The sequence below is a fragment of the Antechinus flavipes genome, chromosome 2, assembly GCF_016432865.1.
Source record: "Antechinus flavipes isolate AdamAnt ecotype Samford, QLD, Australia chromosome 2, AdamAnt_v2, whole genome shotgun sequence".
NCBI lineage: Eukaryota > Metazoa > Chordata > Mammalia > Dasyuromorphia > Dasyuridae > Antechinus > Antechinus flavipes.
The window spans coordinates 571,871,245-571,890,483 of NC_067399.1; the positions used below are offsets into that span (position 1 = coordinate 571,871,245).

At 35.5% G+C, this 19,239-nt stretch overlaps 1 protein-coding gene across 1 annotated transcript in view; it reads right to left on the bottom strand.

Moving 5' to 3' along the window:
* Window positions 1-3,232: 3,232 nt before the first annotated feature.
* Window positions 3,233-19,239, bottom strand: part of MTHFS (methenyltetrahydrofolate synthetase) — a 103,537-nt gene continuing 87,530 nt past the window's right edge. Inside the window, exon 3 of the mRNA XM_051981148.1 lies at window positions 3,233-4,712. Within this exon, the coding sequence (XP_051837108.1) occupies window positions 4,489-4,712 (224 nt within the window). The 3' untranslated portion in view covers window positions 3,233-4,488. The remainder of the gene's footprint in view (window positions 4,713-19,239) is intronic.

Below are 19,239 nucleotides of genomic sequence, written 5' to 3' on the forward strand. Positions count from 1 at the left end.
GGAATCCTTTCCTAACTAACTCCTCTTAATTCTAATTCCCTGCATTAATTATTTGCTATTTATCCAATGCACAGCTTGCTTTGTATATATGCTTGTACATTGTCTGCTCCATTACATTGTAAACCCCTTGAGATCAGGAATTGTCCTTTGCCTCTTTTTGTATCCCAAGCATCCAGCATATAGTGGGTACTTAATGTTTAATGACTGACTAAAATGTGGTAATATATATGTAATGCTCTTAGCACAGGGCATGATACATCATAGGCACTATATAATAATAAATTAGTTAATATTATTATTACCACTTGCAGACTGTGAAGATTTGATTAATCTCCCATCTTGTTGCTGAGGATACATTCTAGTTTCCTGATTAAAAGTATTCTCATGGCTCTTTCTTTCTTTAAAAAGATTCCCAAGGGAGGAGAAGGTGACTAGTATTGTCTCCTTTTTCCCTCCACCCAATGACTTTACTATCAATACTTCCCAATATTCCTCCAACATCCTGGGGAATCATCAAGATTGGGTAGGTAGCAATATGGGAGTAGAGTATGGAGAGTATTGAGCGGATTGAGGAGTTCTCTGAGAGCATAATTGGGTAAGACAGGAAAACTCAGGGATATCACGGTAAAGGTAATGAATGAAGCAAACGTCAAAGAATAAATCATGGTTAAGACAAAATAGAAAGCCGTAGGAGCAGAGCAGAGGTAAATGGTCCTATAAATGGTCTACTTTATTTGTCTTAACAATGTCAAACCAAGAAAGAGATGATAGGTACAATGGAAAAAGCCCTAGAATGAGAATCAGGAGACATAAGTTCCAATCTCATCTCTACCACAAATTAGCTCTTTGATCCTCTCTCTGGTCTTAATCAAAAGATAGCATTGGATTAAATAATCCCAGGTCCTGTGCAGTTTTATCATTCAATGGTTCTATTTGGTTTCAATAAATAAATGTAGGGCATGTTTCTCCCACACAGTAGAATCCAATTGGGTAGATAGTGTGGTTGTATCTAACATGTTCAGATCTAAGTATGGCTGTGCCATCTATTACCTCTCTCAAACATTTGTTTCCCATTCTAGTGCTACTTAAATTTTAATGACCTTTTTTTGTAATGGGTCCAAGTCCTGGGGTAGACACTCTAATCAGAAATTAAAAACAACCAGTTTCTCACTAGCTTTGTGGAATAAGAAGAAGCTGTTTGTTGGCACCTCTATTCATGTGGATGGAGCCAGTGTTGATTCTGGGACAGGATGACAATTCAGCTACTTTAGGCAGGTCAGCATTGAGAATAACCTGCATTTTGGAGGGATTTGGGAGGAAGACAAGGAGATCTGGAGCTGGGACTAAAGAAATGTGGCATGGCAAAACTATGCTAAGACTACAGAAAAAGTCCTTGTTAGCTCAGTTACGCATAGTCTTTTAAAAATCTGTCCTGATTCCAGGACATCATAGATAATGAATCTCATTTCATAAGCAAAATTACATTTTTTTTAAAGTGTCACAAGTATATGACCTGAGTTGAACTTAACAATTTTCAAAAATGGCTATATATGAAACTGCAGATTTTGTCTTTTATCACAATACTTTTAATTACTGTACATACTCAGTTTTATTATCCAATTATGGGTAAGATTAAAGTTCATCACACAACTTGCTTTATGTGAAATTCCTGCATTTCCAAAAGATCAGTATAACATTAAAAAGCAAATGAAACTGTCAGCTACAGATTATAAAGGTTGATTTATCATCTATCTTCTATAGATAGCAAAACTGGATTTAATATCTTCCTTTGATATATTCACTCTACATATACAGTATATTGTATATCTTTTCATTTTAGCATTGAAAAAATGCCACTATATTCCAGTCACAATTCCATTAAATAGTCACAATTTCACTAGTACCTAGACTTCTGTGCCACTGATGCAATTTGTTACCCCAGATGAATAAAGGGGCACCCACTGTTTCATTAAATTACTTTTAAATATTGGTAATCACCTTGCCCCCACCAAGATACCTAACTCTTCCTATAAACTAAAACACCAACATAATATTCATTATTATTCATAAGACTTGCTCAAAGTCACAGATATAGTGACAAGGGCAGATTTTAAACCCAGGTCTTTGGGCTCTAAATCCAGAACTCCTTTCACTGGAGAACCATGAGATTTGATGATACGGGGGTCAAATCATGTCTCTCATCTACTTCATCCAACCATTCAAGCATTATTTATTGAATACCAACTGTGTGTATAATGGACATCACTATACTTACTAGGGAGTTATGCAGGATGAAAGCAGCTTAGCAAAACTTTAGCCAGTTATTTTAACTGCTATGTAAAGAAACAGTACTGAGCGCTTCAACAATAAATAACAGTGTTAAACCTGGAAGATCATCTACCCCAATCCTTTATTTTATGAATTAAGAAAGTGAAGGCCAGGGAGATAAGGTCTTGCCACATGACAGTGGTAATTCATAAAGTACCATTAGTATATGGCTATGCTAATCTCTTGCAATTTTATAGCACCCAAGAGTTTTCTCATTGCTTTCTTATACATTACTTCATTTGAGCCTCCCAGCAACCCCATGAAGTAGCTAAAATGGATGCTAATTTCCCCACAGTGTCTAATATTTTTATCTTGTTAAATAGTTGTCAATTATATTTTAAGCTGGTTCAGATTGGCAAAGAAGATGACACAACTAAAAAACAGCAATTTTGGAGGAGCTGGGAAAGGCGCACTAATGGTGAAACTGTGAATCGGTCTAGCCATTTTAGAAAGGATTTGGAACTCTACTTCAAAAAATTACCAAAATATACATTCCTTGATCTACTAATTCCATTTCTAAGTATGTAAAGCACAAAGAGATCAAAGAGAGAAATGCCCCATATATCCAAAAAAATATTTACAGCAGCATTTTTTGTTGTAATAAAAAATAGGAAACTAAGGGAGGTATTCATCAACTAGGGAATGGCTGATTAAATTATGATGTATGAATGTAATGAAATATTATAGCATAAAATTATGAAAAGAATTGATTTAATTTACTTCATTATCCTTATTTACATGGAATAAAAAGAATAATCATGTTTTGTTTTTTTAATTTGGAGGGAATTGGGGAGAAACTAGTGATACAGATGATTAAAAAAGAAAACAAAAAAATAGTCATTGTAGTATTAAATACACAAAAGATAACATAGAGAGGTTCAGATGGAGACACAGATACATAGCATAACTTTGAAATGAATGTGTTTGATTTATTATATTTTTAGTGCAACTTATAAGTAATAGATTCATGATTTCATGTAAAAAAAGAAAAAACCTTCCAACAATGAAAAATCCAGATCAAAGTCTATAGCAAAAAGTTTATCTGACAATGTTTTAATTATAAAAAAGCACCACTATTGAAACTTTATAATTACATATATTTAACATGGATATTTATAGTCAAAGTAATTCAAAATATTACTTTTGTCACTTTTTTTTAACCAACATAATATTTGTTCTTATAGAGCCTAGATAATTCCCCTCTTACCCCACACCTTCCTTGTTCTTAGCGTTGTTATTTCTACCTTCCTTTCTTTAAGGAAGAGGTTCTCCTGCAGCCTACTTGAAATCTAAAAATACATATAATCCTCTAAGCTATTATGAACAAATTATTCAAATAATGCCACTTTTAAGTTGTTGCCACAAAAAAAAAAAAAATGATGTTCCCCAGAGGAAAAGTAATTGGCCAACTTTCAACCTAAGACAAATTTTAATTTTAAGTCAGAAACCCCAAATAAATGAAGCTGAGTTTATAATTGATGTAACATCAGAACTTGGCATTAGAATCTAGGGATACTAACATGTAACTTTCCTATAATGAGGCATTTAGGGGCTAATCATGGTGAATTATAGTATTACACTGCAAAACCAATGAGCAATTTCTGTTGCACACTTCATCACTTTAGCCCACAAAAGCTATGAAGTGTTTAACACAAAATTTCAAGTCGGGTAAACAAAGAAGAGGATTAATAGAGTCATGATGAGTATTATTTGCCCTCCCTAAAGTCTGAACCAGAAAGAAACATCAACAAAGCAATTAATATTTATCAAAACTTCCTATGTGTCCTAGGATTTGAAGCAAAGCCATTAAAGGACATGTTATAAGACAGTACAATTCTTGCTCTAAATGAATTTAAATTCTCTTCATCATGCAAGGTGGACCACAGAATCTCATTCATAAATTACATTTCAAAGGAGATATAAAATTATCATTTTAACACCAGGAAATTAGAAAGAAAAATCACTAAATGAAATGTTCACTTTTAACTATTATTCTCTCATTCACAAGATTTTTAACTAATATTTCATACTATATTCTTTCTAATTACACCAAAGCTAATCCAGTTCTTGGTCCTACCATGGTAGAGCTGCAAATGATTTCTGGATAGGAGAAAAGAAATACATTTTACTTGACTCGAGTACAAAACCCAGATCATTCATTTATCTGTCTTCATAGAGCACTTCATCTATTCTCATATCATCTTCTCCCACTGGCACTGCATCACAGATCTGCTCTTTGAAAGCCAAAGCAATTGTGTAAGGTCTTCTTTTTTGGTGTTGGAAGCATCTCTTCAGGTAAGTGTCATAGTATCCCTTCCCCCTTCCCAGGCGGTTTCCCTGTTGGTCAAATCCAAGACCTGGCATGAAGATGAGATCCAAACCCCCTGTTTAAAAAGAAAAGAAACAAATATAAAAGTTAACAAGTTAAAAAATAGTAGGTTATTTTTAAGCCTGCTACGTTATTAAAAGAAAGATATGTATAATTCCATTGGAATACCTGAATGTTTATGAGTAATTCTAGATAATGGTTATCTTACACCAAAAAGGCTTTCCTCCTTCAATTCAGACAATTAAGTTTGAATGTCTATTAAGAGCCTGCTGTGCCTAAGCACTGGAGATACAAAGACAAATTCCACTAGACACAGACTGATGAGAGGATATAACAGCTACACAGAAAAATATGCAGTTAACAAAAAGTACTGCAAAACAATTAGGCATGGGAAGAGGAGGTCATGAATGAAGTGAGCCTAGGGAAAAAAGAAAAAGAAATAAGGAGAATGGAAATTCCATGGAAAAGGGGCAACTCATGAGAATGGAGAAGGCCTAGAGGTAGATGGCTGGGCTTGTGGTAAATCAGTTGGGTTAGAACACAGATGGCTCAAAGGGGATAAGATAAACTAAAATTAGAATGATTAGATAAAAGGAAAAGGTCTTAAATTTTAGATACAATCATCTGTATTTTCTCCTAGAGACAAAAGTACTGAAGGTCTCTGAACAGAGGAATCACATGTTTAGAAGTATGTGTGAGAAAAAGATGGTTGGGGCAGCCCTGTGAAGGAAAGGGGAGAGATAAAAAGCAGGGACCACCAAAAATAAGAGAATGGGTGCAAATGACGCAGTAGCTATAAATGACAAGCTTAGGCGACTGACTGGATGTAGATCAAGGGAGAGAGAAGAATCAAGAAGTTACAAAGCAGGGTGACCCGGAGAATAGTGACACCATCCATGAGAAGTAAAGTTTGAAAGAGGTGCAGGATTTAGTGGGAAGATGAATCATACGCATCTCAAACTAACAACTCATTTTCTTTGGAGCCAAAGGACCTGGGTTCAGTTCCTACCTCTGACAGTTACTACCTGCAAGGTCTTAGGCATGTAACGTAACCTCCCGAGGTCTCTTATTTCCACAACTGTAAAATGAGGGATGACATGTGGGGTCCCTTTTAATTCCTGATCTGTTATCTATAACCTTTCCTTATAAAGCTCTCTCTCTTCTCAACTTTTTTTTTCAGTTTCTGTTTAAGGCACCACCGGCCTTCCACTTATAATAGGGTTCAAAATCTTGATGATATCTTGGAGCCATCTTTGTCTGTGTAAGCACTGAGAAGGAGCCATCGACAGGTACAAGGAGAACCAAGAGATGGCAATGCAGATAAAAAGGCAGGTAAGAACATCCAAGAAAAGGGAGGAGCTCAGCAGTGTCAAAGCCCCCATAAGGGCATGGGCCACAAGCACTGAGAAAAGGTCATCAAAGTTAGTGGATAAAAAACTCCCCAGCAACCTCTGAAAGAATTAGAAAGAAAAATCGCTAAATGAAATGTTCATTTTTAACTAATATTCTATTATTCATAATGCTGAAGATTTTTAACTAAACTTCAGTTAAACAGAATGAAAATCCGATTTCAAGGATTTGAGATGTGAGTAGGTGGGCAATGAATTTTCAAAGAAAGGAAGAAATAGAAGATCACTGTTGAGAGAATGGCAGGGTTAAAAAAAAAAGTTTCTAAATGGTAGAGAAGACCTGAGTATGTTTGTAGTCAGAGGGGAAGGAGTCAGTATCCAGGAAGAGATAAAAGAGAGAGAGAGAGAGAGAGAGAGGGAGAGAGAGAGAGAGAGAGAGAGAGAATGATCCATGGAGCAATATCACAAAAATGACAGACGATTACAATTAAGGGCACAAGAGGAGTAAACTTCAGCAGAAAGAAGGGACACATCTTCAAAGACTAGCGGAAAGGACAGAATGGATGAAAATTAGAAGGGTGTTGAGGTGTGGAGTAGAGAAAATGAAGAAATTCATGATGGATGGATTCAATTTTCTCAGGAAAGGAGGAGGCAAAGTCATCTTCTGTGGGTGGCAGGACGAGAAGTTGGAGAAGAGAGGAAAAGACTTGGAAGAATCACTGGGAATGGGGGGAAGGGAAAGGAATGATTGAGGCAATAAGGGAAAAATGAAGAGATTGCTCTGCAACAGTGATGATCCGTTTGTGAATATTTCTACTGGACATGATCAGAAAGGTTGCATTAATTTTCCACACTGTTTAAGTAGCTTGGGAGAATAGAAAGAGAAAAACAAAGGTGACACTTGTGACTTATGATTGAGCATTAGCAGAGTGTGAATAGGTCAAAAAGAAAGGGTCAAGGGATTTAAGGGTAGAGGACAGTGCTAAAATGAATTGGTTAGATATAGGACCAAAAGAAGGAAAGAAGGAAGACCAGAATAGGATAGGAAAGACTGGGAGAACAGAGGAAGGAGGAAAATGAAGGACAAAAGGAAAGGCATAGGAGAGAGCTGTACAGACAAGCAATTGTGAACAAAGAGGGAATTTTAAGCATATAAGAACACAGAGTGGTATAGTTTGAGGTAAGGGCTGGTTGAAATTGTGACTACTTCTATGCATGACTGAGGGGAAATACAAGTTCATCCAAGCTGATGAATTGGGAGGTCAGACATGGGAACACTTTAGTCTCCAACAACATGGGCAAAATTTGAGGAAAAGATGGTTAAAAGACAGGTACTGAATTCCTTAAGAAAAGAGGGAGAACCAAGAAATCAATGAAATAGGATAAGGTCTTATATATACTAAAATATAGCAGCTTTGTGATGGCAATGAACTAGAAACTTAGGTGCCTATCAGTTCAAAAAAATGACTAAACCAATTATGGCATATGAATATAATAATTATAAAAATTATGAAAGAGAGTTTCAAACGAGGTCAGGAAAACTGCTATGAACTGATGCAAAGTGAAGTGAGTAGAACCAGGAGAATAATTTACACTATAACTACATTGTAAAAATGAACAATTTTGAAAGACTTAAGAATCCTGATTAATGCAAAAAAATAACCATAATTGCAGAGGACTGATGATGATAAATGCTACTCACTTCCTCACAGAGAAATGGCAGGCTAAAAACACAGAATGAGACACACATTTTAGACATGATCATGCATTTGATCTGCATTATGCATTTGTTTATGCATGTTTGTTACAAGGTTGTTTTCTTTTTCTAATGGAGAAGATGGAGGGAGAGAAAATGAATTTATTAATTGGAGGCAGGGAAGAAAGTGGAAAAGAGGAAAAATACTTGGCCAAGTGAGAGTCTCAATCTTTTTTTTTTTTTTTTCCAGAATTACAAGCACCTTTCTAAAGTAGATATACTTATCACAACAACTTCTAAAGAACATTTGTCTAACCTATGATCCTCTGTCTGGCAAATAGTTCAAAATTCCTCAAATATAATTTTGGCACCTTAAACAGATTCAACGTATTTCCTTGGGTATTATCATTATATCCTATTCATTCACTCCAAATTTTAATCATAAGATAATAATCCTAACGTCAAAATGTGTCTGAGAAGCTATCTACTACAATTCAACATTCTTATGTTCTCCATTTAGTAAATAAGGAAAATGAGACCCAGGAAAGTTAAGTGATTGCTCAATGTCAAAAAGGCAAAATATAAACCCAGATCATAGATGTATGCGATAATAGAATCAAAACGCAGATCCTCTAAGTCTAGATCCAACATTCTTTACACTGACTAATGCTGTTCCTAGATAACTGAGCGTGTTACTGGCCCCCTTTACTGGCCAGGAAGCTTCTTCTAGGAAGCAGCAGGTGCTATCACTGATACTGTGAAAACCACTAATAATAACTCTCATTTATTATTATACTATCAATAACCACAAAAGGTTTTTGTCCATTCATTAGGACCACCACCTGCCTGTAACTTTAGATTTTATTGAGACAGCTAGGCCTACCAAGGTATAGCATTCAAAGTATTTCTTGTAGAAGGCGGCTCCTTATAGACAAAACAACCTTTTTAGCCAAAAGGTTCTTCACCCCAAAGCTTCCATTTCTGTAAATGTCTCCACAGGCCTCCATTCCAATAAAACCCTCCAACCGTTCCTCTACTCCTGTCCCGGGAAGAAGATAATTATCTCATCTTATAAACTACATAGTACATTCATCAGTGAGTCATTCACCAGGCATTTATTGATTAAAGCTTATGATGTACCAGGAACTGTGCAGGTCATTGAGAATATAAAAAAGAAAAGAAAAACAGTTTCTGTCTTCAGGGAAGGTAACCTGATGGGACAGACAACATGTAATTAACTGAATGGAAGAAAATCACAGAGGGAATGGCACTAGAAGTTTGTGGGCCTGGGACGGGACTCCCAAAGAAGGCCAAACTTAAGCTGAATCTTGAAGAAACCTAGAGAAACTAAGAAATAGAAATGAGGAGGAAGATCATTTAGGAAAGGGAGACAGCACTCAAACAAAAACAGAAGATGGATGGAAGCATCTGAGGAACAGCAAGTTGGCCATTCTGAGGACACAGGGGGGAATAGGTGTAAGACGACTAGAAATTCAGAAAGGCTAGGCTGTGAAGAGCTTTAATTAAATGCCAAGCTTTTCAACTCCAGGCCTAGCCCTCTAACTAGCATTAGTACAGGGTGAGGCACATAATAGGTGTTTAATAAATTTTTATTGATTAAGTAACAGGAAGGTTGGAAAGAAGGAAGAGTTTAGGGAAAAGAATATCAATTTTGGGGGGCAAGTTGAGTTTGAGCAGCCCACAGGATATCTGGATTGAGATGTCTAAAAGGCAGTTAGAGAAGTATGATTATAGAACAGGAAAAAGATCAGGGCTAGATCTAAAGATAGGAGAGTCACTTGCATAGAAACAATTGAACCCAAGGGAGCCAATGAAATCAACAAATGGGAGAATAGGGAGAAAAGAAAGAAGGATCCATGAGCCAGATCTGAGGTATTAACCTATGATACTGAATATGACCTAAAAGGAGAGCTAGTAAAGAAAACTGCTCTTCCCCATTCTTACTGTTTTTCTTCTTTTTCTTTTCCTTCTTGTCTTTTCTTCTCTCCTTTTTCTGTGGCATCTGTAAGGGTTAGCTTTTATAGTCATTCCCAGGTAATAAGAGTGCTCCTTTCCTTCAGTTCAATAAACTAATGAACTAAATCACATCATCTATGATCTTTAAATTTTTCTTCTTGCTGATTATTTTCATCACTTCCTCCATTTGAATTACTCTGGGTTTATGGCTATTCTGAATGGTTAAAGGTGCCAAACTACTGGATAAATGGATGCTTTTCTATCTATCTACCTTTACAAGTACCAAGTATAATAGTTATCAAATATTGAAATATCACCACTTATAAATGTGGAAATTGCTTACTCATCCACAATAATAAACTATACCAAGTGAATATACAAGAAGGATGATTTCATTTACTTTACTGTCTTAATGAAAGCTCTACAGTGGAAAGTGAATCTAGCAAAAAATGAATGAATACATGAATGAATAATTTGTATATGTACATGTTTTATTTAAAAAGTTATTATGAAATTATGAATTATGTCATAATGAGGACAATTAATGGGTCAAGTGCAGTTTACTTAGACCTAGAAAACACAAGGGAATATAGTATTTGAATAAATCTGTTTGGTTTTCATTGAAAATAGTTTGATATGCCAATGGCATAATCTTTCACTGAAGTTAGAGTCAGAAAAATAGGGTGGGAGGGATAGACAAAGCCCAGAAGAGGGAAAGGCAAGGCTCAAAAGTAAAGAAAAAAAAAAAAATAGTCAGGGTGTGTGAATGTTAACTCCAGGCATTCACTACATTTGTGTTCACAAATAGAATCCTTGTTCCACTACACTACGGCCAGTCTCTCCTAATTCCCAGGCCCTCAGAGAAATCTCCGGTCACTGTTTTTTGCTGTGCTTAAACCAATTTTTAGCAAGCTTATCTCTGTCTGGGGTCTTCAGAGATCTCTGGCCACCATTTCTTAAGAATGATGGTTTAGATACCCAGTAGCGTGCTAGAGAACAGCCATATGCAAGCTCAAGGTCTTTTATTCACGGGTTCACATCCTACCTAGCTGACCAACTGCTGACTCCCAAATGGACAATCGGTCAAAAAAAGCAACTTCTTCCTCCCCACTGCTTATATAGGGTCTACGAGGTCCCACACAGCCAATCAGAGAAGGGACGCCTCCCGTTAATGAAGCGATCTCAATGTGGCCAGAGTTCCCGCCCACGAGGCGGTCTCTTTTTTACTCACAGAAATCACTTCTCTCTCAAATTTAACTGCTTGTTTACTTTCTGGTGCACTGAACGAGACCGACCCTTACAAGGGTGGAAAGTAAATTTCTTAATGGAATTGTACTGTTCTGTAATTGGTAAAATCGCTTATTCCTCTCAAAGAAGTCATTTTGTTATGCAAAAGGTTTGGCCATGAGCCATAATTTGCATTTCTGGCTATCTAAAATAAGCACTTGGAATCTGGGTTCTTTACCTGAATCACTCCTGGGTCAGCACAATGGTGCACTTGAAAGCAAACCAGACTTGGAATGAAGAGGCTTACAACCAAACTCTGGTTTGCCATTTCCCAGCTGCCTGATTACAGGCATGCCCTTGAACTTCTAAGTCTTACTTTCTTCAGTTGTAAAATAAAGCGCTTCTTACTGGGGACTCTTTAAAAAAAAAAAAAAAAAAAGCTATATAAAGTGCTATGCAGCAGTGAGCTATTATTACTGTGATTGTAATTTAAATTCAGGTTTTGTACTGAGATGGTGATTTACATCAGAATCATCCCAAAATGATTATAGAAGAGAGAAGTTGTCTTGAAGTAAGAAGAGTTGGACTGAATTTGAGCTCTAGCCCTTGTCACTTAGCATTTCTGTTTCAGTTCTTAACCTAAAAAATAGGAATAATAAAAGCTGCACTATCTGTCTCACAGGGTTGTTACAGGGAAAACATCTACTACAATGTAAGGTTCCTGAGAACAGGGGCTTTCCTGGTGTCTGTCCCAACATCTAGCAGAGGGCTTTGCACACTTGAACTTGAAACACTTGGTAAACCATAAAAATTCTATATAATTGTGAGTTGCTATTATAATTACCACAATAAGAAGTGACTTACTGAAATAACTTCTCACTCAGTGTCCAGCCAAAATCAAGCAACCAAAAAGGATTTAAGTCCCTACTCTGCACTCAGCATTAGGGATACATAAAGATATAAAAATAAATGAAACAATCTCTTTTCATAAGGTGCTTAAATTCTAACAAGAAAAATGGCAGTAGTATGTGTGAGCATATATAGAACAAATGGGAAGGGAATAAACACAAATAAGTATAGTGTAATTACATGTAAGTAGTTTGAAGAGGGGAAGCATTAGCAATTGGGAGAATCAGGAAAAGTTTCTTGTAGAAGAAGGTACTTAAGCTGCATCTTGATTAATTCTTATGTGACGGTGTTTCAAAATCACAACCATTTGGAAAAGTTTATACCTTTTGTTTATCTTAAGCACACATTAAATTCAACACAGTAGTTTTGATACTGCCTTGTTTGTCTATCACCCCTTTTGAAGTTCCTTCTACTAATTCTTTTGGGTAAATTCTTATTATGACCACAATAAGAGTTGGTGTTTATTTTCCGATTTTCTATCCACAGAAGGATTTCAGAGCTGTACTTGGAAGAACTGAGTAGGTGAAATGGAGAATCTAATTTCTTTGGTGTAGTACAAAGTAGTTTGATTCATGTCTCAGTCTGCCTTGACCAAAGAAAGGATTAAAAGCAAGAGTGAAGGGATGCAAAGATTAAAGACAGTCACTGTTCAGATTATCATTGTTTTGTCTTCTGTTTGTTCTATGAAAATAAAAAAATTTCAGAGGGGTATCTGTCACCAAATGAGCTTGATTAATATGGCCACCACTACTTCATCAGGAGATTATCAGTAATTAATATCTAAAGGAATTGGGAAGGAAAGGGGATACATTTACTTTCAACAATGAAGAAGACTGTGGTAAAATTTAAGTGTGAAGAAATGACAGAAGAATAGGGCTTCAAGATGGTTTATAAATGTATTGTTAGTTAATTTTTCCCAATTCTCTTTCATTTTTGTTGGGGGAACAGAGAGAAAAGGAAAGAAGGAAAAATCAGAAAGGAAATACCAAGTATGTGAAAGCTTCCATCCTCAAGAGGGGAAGAAAAGAATTAGCATCTACTCCAGTTTTGTTATACTCATTATTCCCAACAACTTCTGGGCTACTATATTAAGCTAAAAATTATTGACTTTCTATGTTTTTTTTTTCTTTTTATGCTACCATAGAAGAGGAAGAATAAAGGCACCGAATTACAAGGCTAAAATGTTATAATATACTTAAACTGTTAGAGGCTATCTATAGGAGTTGACTAATTTATCCTTCCCTACTGGGGAAGCATGGGAGATATTTCCTGATTTTTTTTTTTTTTAGCTCTTCCCTTGTAGGTTGGGAGGTTAACTACAAGCAAGTGGTAAGAGTAAGCATATTTTCTATTTCTGCTATATACAAAGTATTCAAGAGAAAGACTTCTGATCATTCTGGTAGGATACTTCCCCCTTTCAGGGGAAGTTCAGAAAAATATCCGTTTGATCTTCAAGGTACTTTTCCACTAATCAAGTCATAATGTTCTTAAATATCCACCTGGGTCTAATTCAAGTTTCAATCTGTCTGTACCTATTGATGTCATAGTAAGCAAATGGAATATAATTGGAAATTAACTTGTTCCATCTCATGGCCGAACTAATGCTTGATCAGCAGGCTGCCAAAAGGGTTTTTCAGTAGATTTTTCCCAAAGGCACTCCCCCCTTCAATCAATGGAGAATATCGATGCTACTATCTTACTTTTAAAGGCTTTCCTTAAAAAAATGGAAAAAATAATGGTCAGTCATGATTTTAAAAAGCAATTTTTATTCTAAAATTTCAAGAGTATCCTATTTGGAATACGTCATTGCTCCCTTTTGAAATTACAGTGATTTTGCTCCTGGTTTTTTTTTTTTTTTTTAAACCTCATTTCTGTAGTCTTTGACCATAGAACAAATATGCAGTAATTAATATATAGGTCTTTTTCTTATTTTACTTAACTATTCTATGATTGTATCAGAAGGAAGACTTGGTATAGAGTGTCACCTGTGACATATGTAAGCAATATGCCTACCTTGGGAATGTCATTTCTCAATGCATTAGGGAGGCAGTGGCTAATAAGCACTGGTAGAGACTATTTCTTCTTCCTACACTGATAAATCATAAATTCAGATGATTTAATTTCACAAAGACATAAGCTTTTTTTTTTCACAATGAAAGTCTTTTGGAAATGTTTACTGAGATGTGTGGGAAAGTGTAAGTGGACAAATAGATACATATATAAACACATGCATATACGTATAATTTTAATCTCCTTCATATTTCCTGAGAATGATGTACAAAGATGGCACTCTTTTCAAGGTGGAGGTTGTAGGCAAAGTGAAAGAACTTTATGTTCCAAAAGAAAGGGTCCACAGAGTATAAGGTTAAAATGTTCTGTTAACAATGGGCACAGATGCAAAACCACACACCATCAAGAGAAGATTGGGGGTTAGGCAATGTACCCATAAATGTAGAGCTCAAAGCAGGTCACATTTGTCACAAAAACTATACTTCTCCATGCATTGGTAGCTAACCTAATTTGGATTATTTAGCTTTGATTTTCTTCACCCAGCCTGTTCCAAGCCCTATCATAAATCTCCTTAGTATCTCATACTGTCTAGTAACATCATTCCAGGTCCCGTGCATGTTATGGATCCCATAAAGTGGATTGGGATCTGTTTCTTCTTTATTCCTATTACAGTCATGTCATTAATGCTTAAATTATATCTCCCAGGTAACTCTTAGAAAAGTTGGCTATTATATTACTTCCTAATAGCTTCAACCACATCACCCATGTTATAATCCTTTAAAAATGTGCCAGACAGACTCCAGGATGGGATAAGTTTGTTTTCCACAGAGAGCTAGAATTCTGAGAATTGTAATAGTAATTAGCAAAGTTGCTTAACAGGTGGATTCAAACAATTAAAAATGGGTCCATGTATCTTTTTCAACTAGTCTTACCCAGATTGGGCTCAAACTAGTCAAGGTCAGTGACCTGGCAAAAGTAAATGAGGAATGAGAATGCTTAACAGACTAAGTGCACATTAAACAGCACACCCCAGAGGAGGAGTTTTCAGTCCCCTTTGAACATGGGGTACATGACAAGGGAGGGAATATATCTAAGAGGCATAGAAAGGAGGTGCTGTTAAATCAGCAGAATATTGACCAATTGGGAATTACTGGGAGGAGACTGGTTTTGGTTAACAAAAGCGCACTCATGCTTCTATACCATACACTCCTCTACTATACTTATCTCCCATCCGCTTCCTGCAGCAACTTTAATGCTCCTTCACTCATTGCGAAGTCTTTTAGACTTTTCAATAGTTGGAGTCTCAGGCCCCAGCCTCTGCTCATAACAAGAGGAATTTCTAGCATTTAGTAAGCATTTATTGTCTACTAAGCACAATTTAGTTTAAGTAAAATAACATTATCAATGTAGATTTTTAAAAATGGGTTCTGTAGGATACTGCAGGATAAGCTTGAGAAAGAGCTGGAGATTCAGTCTGAATAAAATATGGGGGGCATGAAGGACGAGAACATGAAATGGGGACAGAGAAATAGTTTGCAATCACACTGTGGGCCAGTAGCCCAGGGAACTCACTTACTCACAAAGAGACAAGTGAAGGTGAGCAGGAAAAGGAGTAAGAAGGGGAGGGAATAGAATGGTTTCCTTTGGTTGCAAGGCAGAGTTTCAGGCCTAGGCTCTAATCACCATTTATAACGACTAGAACAATGCCTTGCAGCGTTCTGCTTGTCACAACCACAGGGATTGGTTTCAACAATTAGGAGCAGCTGAGTGACCCTCACTATTGCCTTAAATGACCTTGCTGTGCTCAGTTCCAGAAGTGTAACCAGTGAGTGCTGCCTCTGGGCTGGTAATGAGAGTTTCCTGTGTTCGTGTCCCAGCCTCTTGGCAAAGATAACCTGTGATAAGGCAGTGAAGACGTGACTGCCCTAGTTCATGCTGTGTTGTTTATTGTCATTCAATTATTAACAGTTCTGAGAATGTCATGCCTCACGTCAAGAATCTTCAGTTGTTCTCTACTGCCTCTAAAATAAACTACAAACTCCCCAGCTTGGGATTTTAAGCCTTCAAAGTCTGGCTTTGGCCTACCTTTTCAAACATTTATTTGTCTTCCTCTTCAAAAATTGGCCAAGTTAACTGTTCTGTGATCTTGCCGTTCACTACATCCTACGTTACAACCCACATATTTTTACTACAAGTCACTTCTACTGCCTCCATTATAAGCTCAGGAAGAGCTTCCTCATTGGACTATATCTCCAGCCCCTTTATTTATACTCTTGCCCCAGATCAAGAGTAGGTCATCAGCTATTTCACAATAGGACAGGTCTTTCACATACAGGAATCATTTGGCTATAGTGTATTTTCAGAGCCCAAGCTACATCATAGATAAGCTGCAGATTTGTAGTATAAATACTGTAAAAATGTCTTCGTTGTGGATGGATGGATAAAAGAATAAATAAATTGAAAAAAAGGCATTTATTAAGCTCTTACTATGTTAAACACTGAGTTGGCCCCAGAGGATATAAATAACAAAAGAAAAAACAGCTTTTGACTGCAAGTAGCTTATATTCTAAGTGGTTTGTCCAATCATATGCAAAAGCATGGAATTAAGCATGACTATGATATGTTTAGAGGAATATGAGACCAGACTTGATTGGCTCAGAAGATGTACAATGGCATCAATGTTTACTCTACAATTTGCAAAGCACTTTTCTCAAAACAATCTTGTGAAGTAGGTAGCACAACTATTTTTTTTTTCTATTTTTGTAGGTGAAGAAACTGAGACTCAGAAAAATGAGGCAACTTATCACAGTTTCTCAATGAGATTAAGTGAAAGAATGAGATGAAAACCCAGATTACCTGGCTTCAAGACCAGGAAGTTCCTTTGAAACATGGGCCATAAAAAAGTGAACAAAAAATAATGCTAGTGCTACTTTAGAAGCAAAAGTTTAGTGTAAAAACAAGATTACTGAGACAAAAAAAATCACCATCAAAAAAGAAAATGACATTTCACCAAGAGGCTTCTCAAGCAGACAGCTTTTAGAAATTGATACTGTTGTACCATCAACATAAAGGACTAGCTTTGTAATTAGCTGAAGAAATGCCATGCCAAAAAGCAACAGGACATCATAGCTTCCTTCTAAGGCCAAGCATTTTAGTGCATCTATGTTTGAAACATTCTCATAGGTTTTTGCTTTGTCATTTGTCCCATTTTCTCCCAGAAGAATTCACTCAGCAGGCAGCCGTATGGCTCCAGCAGTGGGCTATTTTCACAAGGAAAGAGTTATCCATGAAATCTGCCAGCTCAGTTTTTGAAAACCTATATTCCTTTCCTAAATTATGAAATGATAAAAGAGAGAACAATGTTGTGATAGACAAACTCAGTATTTTAAGATGGTGGATTTTTGGTCCACAAAAGGGATCATGGAAATCATTTAGTCCAACCTCCTCTCTACTCGTACCCCTACCCTTTGATGAAACTAAGGCGCAATAATGTGAAGGAATTAGCACAAAGTTGCACAAAACAACATTTTGAATCTAGATTCTTTCACTTCAATCCAATAATTTTTCTTATATTCTGCATCTACTTCTTAAACCTAGATTTCAGTTCAAAATGTTAACTGTTATTTATAAATAAGGCAAGAATTTAGGACCATAGAAGGGAGAGCATTACAAAATTTAAACAGATAATTTTAATTATGTGAAATTTAAAAAGCTTTTGCACAAACAAAACCAATGCAGACACACTTATAAGGAAAGCAGAAAATTGAGGAGGGAGAGCACAGAATTTTGCAACAAATATCTCTGAAAAAGGGCCTAATTTCTCAAAGATAGAGAAAACATAGTCAAATTTATAAAAAAGATGTAATTCCGTAATTGATAAATGGTCAGAGTATATGATCAGGCAGTCTTTAGACAAAGAAATCAAAGCTATCTATAGTCATATGAAAAACTGGTTGAAATCACTATTGATCTGAGAAATACTTATTAAAACAATTCTGGGGTACTACCTCATACTTATCAAAGTAGTTAATATAACAAAAAAGGAAAATGTTAGATGCTGGAGGGAGTATAGGAAAATTGGGGCATTAATTGGTGGAATTATGAACTGATCCAACCTGTTCTGAAAAGCAATTTGAAATTATGCCCCAAAGACCATAAAACTGTGCATATCATTTGATTCAGCAAAATTATTGCTAAGTCAATATCCCAAAGATTTTTTTTTTTAAAAAGGAGAAAAAGACATTTATATAAAAGCATTCATAATAGCTCTTTTTGTGGTGGCTAAGAATTGAAAATCAAAAAGATAGCATTAATTGGAAAACAGCTAAACAAGCTATGGTATATGATTGTAATAGAATATTATTGTGCTGTAAGAAATGACAAGTAGGATAATTTTAGAAAAACCTGTAAAGACTTATATGAACTGATATAAAATGAAGTGAACACAATCAGGAAGACATTATACATAGTAATAGCAATATACTACAATAAAGAACTGAATAACTAAGCTATTCCCAGCAATACAATGATCCAAGATGATCCAAGGACTAATGATGAAGCATAATATCTGTCTCTAGAGAAGGAATTGATATTGTTTGATTACAGACTAAAGCATACTATTTTTCACTTTCTTTCTTTCATTTTTTTCTTTTACTTAAGTCTTCTTTTACAAAATGACTAATATGGAAATGTTTTACATAATTGTACATTTATAACCTATACATGATTGTCTACCATTTTAGGGAGGAAGAAGAGAAAGAAGAATGAGAGGGATAGAATTTGGAACTCAAAACTTTAAATAAAAAATGTTTAAAAAATTATTTTAATGTAAACTATTGATGACATGGGAAACAGCACCTAACATGACCCTGTACCCAAGGAATGATGCACAAATTAACTAGGACAAATTGAAGTAATAAAAAGTACAAATATAAAATACACTTTACAATTTGTTGTCTTTTTTTAAAAAGCTCATAATGTGCTGTTATTTTGCTATAACTATTTGTTTTCTGTGATTTATAATTGTGCTCACAAGATTTTGACATATACTTTTTAATTCACCATAATTATACTATACTTTTATCACACTGGATTTTAAGCATAATTTTGACAGTAAATTTTTTTCGAGGTCTAATTTTGATTTCAATAGAATTTAAATAATATGAATTCCTAAGGCACTGAAAGATGTTATCTCCATTTCTTGGATAAATTTCTTGAACTTTCATAAACATTTGGCATAGTATCTGGCACAGAATAAGTGCTATTTAAATTTTACCTATTATTATTATTATTGTTATTGTTGTTATCTATGATACCATTTCCATCCCTATTTAAATAAGTCTGTTTTTCAATATGTCAGTATATTTATTAGACTTCATTATTTCCTTAATGTAATTAATACTTTTAAGCCTATT